General features: G+C 42.3%; 1 protein-coding gene across 1 annotated transcript in view; it reads left to right on the plus strand.

Annotated features, from left to right (window-relative positions):
* Nucleotides 1-6,552, plus strand: part of LOC150080024 (vesicular glutamate transporter 1-like) — a 547,583-nt gene extending 541,031 nt beyond the window's left edge. The window contains exon 13 of the mRNA XM_090383743.1: nucleotides 5,065-6,552. Coding sequence (XP_090239869.1) covers nucleotides 5,065-5,409 — 345 coding nt within the window. The 3' untranslated portion in view covers nucleotides 5,410-6,552. The remainder of the gene's footprint in view (nucleotides 1-5,064) is intronic.
* The last annotated feature ends 586 nt before the right edge of the window (nucleotides 6,553-7,138 follow it).

Consider the following 7,138-nt stretch of genomic DNA (forward strand, 5'->3'; position numbering starts at 1 on the left):
GACATTTTGCGACTGTTTCCATGTGCGATGGAGCTGTTGCTTCAGCTGGAAACTCATTTTGAGTTCAGAATTCCACCAAAGTCTTGTATATGGATTGATTGTGATCTTTTTGGAGGCAGCATATTTGGCAACCGTGTTGATCCAGTTTGTGAGAATGTTCACAGCTAGTTTAGTGGAAGTAGTGCAGTATAGCACTACTTCCGGTGGGTAAGGGATTTTTGTGCATGAGGCACTTAAAATAGAAGACCAGGCCCAGCACCAAGTGAATATGGGCGGCCATTAGGGTCTATTCGCCAACAGGGAGCGGCTGTGTAGGTGACAGCTTCTCCCTGATGGCGAAGAGACCTTCCACACAGGTCTATTTTGCAGAGGTTCTGCACAAAGTCAACTTAATCAGGTGGAGATAGACGGAAGTCTAGGTGCCACCTTAGACATAATAATAATAATCTTTAAATGTTCAAACCAATTCGCAATAAGAAGAGCAGGATTTGAAGTACTGATAAAATATTTAACAGCAAATGTCCTTTTGCGGTGTCAGAAATATTTTTCAACGTTGTCTCAAGGAGTGACAGTTTAAACGGAACGAAAAATGTTGCTCAATATTCTTTTCAATTCAGTCGACTGTGATGGAAGCATTTCGTTGGATGGGATGATCCATTTATGGCCTTTGCACATTTCAATATGATTCGAGGCATCCGGATGTGTTAATTATATGAAAAGAAGAAGGATAATTTCTCGTGGTCCATATACGTGAACGCACATTCTGCTCATTGTCTCATTATAAAATCCTGATTTCGATCTACCGATGAACCTTTGGCGAAGAGGGCGGTCAACGTGGAGCCGATTCTATTTCATATATTTCACTTTGTATCGCCGTTAAATAAAAGTTCTGTTTAAGAATTCCTGAATTTACTTTTTGCATTTACAGTGCATAAGAGCACTTAATGCGTACAGTAGTTAAAAAGAAGTTAATGCATAGACCAGCGAAAATCATGTATGACAGCTGAAGGTCACTAATAGACCCTTCGGCACCGAATGACAAGAAACCCAAGTGATTAGAGAGATTCCACAAACGGATCCATAAACTGAGATTCATAAAGAAAGATTCCATAAAGTGATCTCGAGGTCCATCTTTCCTCCCTTTGATATAATTTTGGAATTTTCTTTGATATAATCTTAAGTGGGATGACAGACTCACCTTTGCTCAACACTTCGCCCATATGAAGACAAAAATATTCGCCGCTTTATGGGCTACTAGACAGGAACTGGTAGGAATTAGGGATCCTCAGCTAGCGACCAAGTACATTTTAATGTGTGTCCTGCCAATTGCAATGTATGCCTCGCAAATCTGGTCTTCAGCTCCAGATTCACATTATAAGTCCGTCCTTGGGATCGAGTACTGGTTCTTGCGATGGCTTAACAGAGTTGCTGGCCACCCTTTTACTATCTCAAGGGCCATTCTCTACTCAAACCTTAACATCACACCATGGATGCAGCGGACAATTAACAGGAACATACACACCCTCGCACAAATGCCCACAGGCAGAATAGATGCTCCAGTCCTGGATAATATTCTAGTCAAACCGCGTGCCACTGCTAGACGTTGCGGAGAAGTAAATAATCCACAGCGTCCAGTCCTGAACAATCTTAGTAGTCTGCAAAGATTTTTCCCATCAAATGCAGAAAAAATTTTCAACTCCCTAGATGCACAAAGGTGCCGAAAAACTGTGTGAGGATGGAGCATACCGGAAAGAGATCTTCCAGGATTCGTACAGACTTACCGAAATATGAATCGGCCGCAAAGTACCAAAGAATTGTGAATAAAAGTGAAACTTTCTGCTTTAAGAACAATAATAATTTGTTGACTGGAAAAATATACCTTCTGTAACAGTTATGTTAATATGTAATTTATAGATGGAATTATTAGTGAATTGTAAATATATCAGTTGTATAATGTATGTACAGAATCATTAATGTGTAAATACTGTATATATTAAACATAAAATGTGTATAAAATGTATTTCGGGACGAGACTACGTGTTCAGTAGATGTAACCCACTGCACGTAGTATCTCGTACCCTGATATGTACTTAGCACCCTCCTGGCACTTTGCCGTCCCGGGGTGGTTTCCTTATGGAAATAAACGGATAATAATAATAATAATAATAATAATAATTTGCACGTACAGAACGACTGCAGTCTTCTCAATTTATTTATTTTTAACTTATAATATACACAACAGGCATACGCCCAGTTAAAGTGTATAACAGAGTATAAAAAAAGATAAGAGAACAAATATTGTACAAAACAAAAATAAATAGTAGAATAATACACTTTGTACAAAATTGTAAAGTGTATTGATGTCTAACGGCACCAGGGATTTCCCCCATCTCCGCGTTGCTTTCATTGTGGGTGTACCAGTTCGTTGGGAAGGCCAGAGATTTAAAAGTGTGTGGATATTGTACATGTGTAGTGTTGTGTTTTGTTGTTCACCTGGTCATTTAGCCGCTGGACCTCTACTGAGGCCCAACGTTGCCCACACTTGGCCCAGTGGAGGCAGACCAGGTACACCAGTATTTTCAGATAAGTACTCTGGCAGGAGCTGCCATCTAATTTCCTCAGATTTCAATGGCTAGGACCTATATAAAAAAAAAAGGGGAGGATAAACGCTTGAAACTAGTTAGGCCGAAAGAGGTTGCAAGTGTGTCGAGTTTGGCATTTTAAATTTTTCGTTGTGTGGGGCATTCGCTTTTCGCTGGCGATATAGGTAGAGTAGGGGGTAAAGACAGAAATATGCGGTCAATAGGAAGGTGACCCCAGGTATATCGGTGGGGCATTCAAACGGGAAAAGTCCAATTCGCGGAAATAAAAAAGCTATTCATGACGTCAAGTCCAGCGCCATGAAAAATCGCAGAGAGCAGGTTGCTGCAGGAGACATCATCACACACACACACACGAATTAATGTGAACATCTTTAGCCCAGAACTCACCCGTCAATCGGTCAACCTACTCCAAATAGTTCTGTGAAATTGTTTCTTGTTCACAGCCATATCCAAGTCAAACTTGCCCATGAGTGCCAATGTTCTTTTGAAGAAGGAGTTCCTGGATATCTCTAATCTAGAATTACCGATGTGGAATGTAGTCTTCTGTCTAGTAGCCACGGCTGGAGCGTGAAAGTCAATATGGCATAGAAGATCCGGCAGGTAGGTTGAACCAGCGAAGATGTGGTACAACAATTTGAGATCAAGAGCAGTTCGTCGAGTTTCCAAGTTTTGAAGCTTGAAGTAGGAACAGAGATTCCGGTAGAAGATTCTGTGTTAAAACATGGGGTTACGTCTGGAAAGATAGTGGATAATTTCATCTGGAGCGATTCTATTTGCTGCGTTCTTTTTATAATTTATTCATTACAGCCAACACGCTTATTCATTACAGTCTACACACTTATATTTTACCGCTTTTAGTCATGTGTCTGAGGAGGAGATCTTACTGAGCCTTATAGACTGAGTCAGATCTCCTCATACAAGGACCATGTGTCTGCTGTTTTTGGCTATTTAAAAACAATAAACCGTTTTACTCGCATTTAAAAAGTTTACTTTTTATTGTTATTTGTTTATTCTTGTACATTTTATACCTTTTATTCCTCTATTATTATATATCTTTGCATAATGACCTAATTCGTATCCATAAATATTCGTATCCATATCAGTGACCTAATTCGTTAGGTCACGGAAAGGTTAACTATTTCGTTTTATATGACCTGGTTTTGGCCCCTAAGCTGCTAATGTGCCAATAAAACCCAATAAAATACATCCAACCACTAGACACCGGTGGCCAGTTAATGTTAAGTCACTTCTGTGTGTGATATAAGCACCGGAAAAACAAAAATGAGAGTAGGAATGTGTTATTGACTGAAGTCGATGGTGTGCAACAACAACAACTTCAGAGATTGGGTCATTAAATCAGAATACTTTATAACACTGTTTTCTGAAGTTTTATGAAGAATGGCTTAGAAGGTGTGGGCTACAAAGTTTAACCAGCAGACATCTCAGGGGAGATCTCAATGGGGTGTATAAGGCACTGAAGCGGGAATCGATGTGGAAGGCCTGTCCTCCGTCATGGGTGAGACACAAATCAGGAGGTAAAGTTGGAAAATCACAGGAACAACAGAAGATCACATCTCACGAAGTTATCCTATGAACAATGGTTGCCGAATACTGGAATAAGTTGTCTCCCAACACCTTTTAGTGGTAGCACGTTGGATACAATCAGGGTAAAATATGTGGTTTCGAATCCCGTCAATGATGCGAGGACTTTCGTGAGATTTTTTCTCAAGTTGGCTGAATTAATCGGTCTCAGGTGAAGGTTGCTTGGTTTTTTTCTGCAGGAAACTCAGGTGTTTTCCTCAGAAAACAGGCAAATGGACTAATATGCACGCATATACTGACACATCATAATTTGTCGTTGTTTGTTGGTTAATCACCAAAGCGATTATCAAACAAACAAGCAAAACGTCGAACGAGGGAGGTGGAGGCAAGGGTTTAAAGCAGAATTTAAATTTAAAGCGGCGTTAAATTATTATCTCCTGAGAGTCTGCGCGGTAGCGCAGCGGTATCGTCACCGTCCTCCACATCGGGTGGAATAAGGCTCGGGTTCGAATCCCGTCGATGAGGCGAGGAACTTTTATGGGCCACTTTCAGTGGCTGAGTTAGTCGGTTTCATGCGTAGATAGCAAGGTTCCCCCAGGAACCCAGGGTTTTTTCTTCCAGCAAAACAGGCAAATCGACCACACGCAATTTACAGACACAACTACAAATGAGTAGATGAAGTAATTTCCGGGCGATCCTTTTTTTTTTTATCTTGTGAGAACGGAAACAGTATGAAAATTCGGCTTTATTTTAATTTTTGTCATTCTGTTTATTTACTTTAGGCTGCTGCAGAAAACGTTTTCTCCCTTCTATCACTTGGCTTTACCAAGTTTCCTTCCTTCATAAATAAAAAAAAAAGCGAATTCAGTTCTTGCGACACTAAAATAAATTGCTTCTTTCTTTCTTTCTTTCTTTTCAGAAAGCAGACGAATGGCAAAAAGTTTTCCTCATCGCCAGTCTAATCCACTTCGCAGGGGTCACCTTCTATGCCCTCTTTGCGTCGGGGGAGAAGCAGAAGTGGGCCGAGCCTCCTTCGGAACAAGAAGGACCTTCGTGGAACCCTCTGGAGAACGCCTTCAAAGACGAGAACCAGCAGCAGAACGGGGACGTCAGAGATCCGGTCTCGTTAGCGGACGTGAAGCCGCCTTCGTACGGTGCCACCACGGAGTTTCAGCAACCCGTGTACGAAACGAGAGAAGAGTACGTTCAGGATCCTCCATCTGACCGGTATATGCACGGGAACATGGAGGAGAGGGAGTTTTAGCACTTCTCAAGATGCCTTAGATGCGGTGGAGTTCTTGAAGCCAAAGCAATAGACGGTACCGATGTACGTGGTTGGCGGCGCGGGTGCAGTAGTACCTGCGAGCCAGAAGCGGAACTTGTAATATATTTACTCGTTATGTTCAATGTCACGTGATATTTTTGCGTTTTATAGAAATATTTCAGGACGATTTGTGCCGCGACATTTCCGTGCTGGTTAGCAGCTGGTCTGAACTGGCTTTCTCACCTGCGCCCGAGTCCGTGCTCAGCAAGGTAGACTTCCTTAAAGGGGGATTGTTTTCTTGTCTTCGTTCTGAGACAAAATCGAGGAAATCAAAAAGGTCCGAGGGCGACCTTGTCTGGGACGTAACTCGGTCACTTGGTCCGAAGCCGGTTTAAACAACTCGAAGCTGCCAATCCACGCACGCTTGGAAGTTCGTGGAATGTTAGCGTCCTTTGGCATACAACAGAGGGCGCTGCTTATCCAGCCACGAAGCGAAATGAAGCCAGTATTAAAGCAGAAATTGGACTCATAATCCTACCAACGTAAATTCAATTTTAAAGAGAATTATTTTGTCAGAACTTTAGAGAAACGCACTGATTTGAATAGTTTCTATTTTCAGAGAGGAAGGGACAGAAAAAACAGTTTTCATTCTCGCGAATAACGAGATGTTTAGCGCTAACATTGATATATTAAACACACCGACGCCCGGGGGTAGTTTCATTCATTGGGAATGACGGGGAATGTTATCTTTGTCCATCCGTCACTCCACGAACGGCTAAACGCAGAAAACCCTCAAACAAGAGACGCGCTAAAGGTTGTCCACTATTTTTATACGGAAAAGTCTTTATTTATTGTAGTGAACACCCTCCAGGGAAGAACCTTTCTCGATCACGCTTCTCTTACTGCGCGATTCATTTTCACCCCTTCGGCATCTGAACCCCCCTCCCTCGATTTCGTGTTCTTTTGCTGGCTTTCAAAGATGCAGTCGCTTTCGGTTCACTTCGTCTTCTTCCACTGCGTCACATCTACGAGTCCCATCAGCCGGCAACTGAGGGACATCGCTGTCTTTGAGGAATTCGCTTATTTTTGTGCCGCAGTGTTCAAGTTCACTAAAGCAAATAAAAAATAAATCCACTTCTTCGACTCCACTCCCTCTTCGGTGTCTCACAGATCAAACTCTTCGAAAGTTTGATCAGTGAGACACCAAAGAATTATTTTCCCGATTTCCCGTTTGTTGTCGTTGAATTCGGGGTGAGGGAGAAGGGGGATCTTGTGGCCCTTATTGCCTCTCTCCATTATTCTTCTTTCGTCACTCTGAACTATTGCCTTGTCCGTGATTGGTCACACACTTGTGTCGATGGTTCATCTCCAACCTTCCAGCAGCGCAGTGTCCACCATTTCAGCGTCTCTCTCCGACTTTCTGAGGCAAATGAGGCGAGCGTGTAAAAGTTTAAGTCGCCGGGTACAAACAAAGAGAGGGCAAAACCGAAATATTTTCCGAATTCCTGTCGAAAACAAGATGCCGAGTAATTAGAAGAAACCTTCCAGAGGACCACCACATCCGGTAGCCCGTCGCTTGATCAAAACGCCGCTATCGTTTCACGGTTTCTTCTTAACAACGAAGAGAACGTGTAGCAAAAAAGGGGAGTGGGGTTAAGCGTCCTTACAGGCATCCATAATATTTCCTTCTTGCTGAAGTGCTCACTGACCGATCCCCTGTGAATTATAT

This window comes from Mastigoproctus giganteus, chromosome 10, assembly GCF_048544385.1.
Source record: "Mastigoproctus giganteus isolate SK-2022 chromosome 10, ASM4854438v1, whole genome shotgun sequence".
Classification (NCBI taxonomy): domain Eukaryota; kingdom Metazoa; phylum Arthropoda; class Arachnida; order Uropygi; family Thelyphonidae; genus Mastigoproctus; species Mastigoproctus giganteus.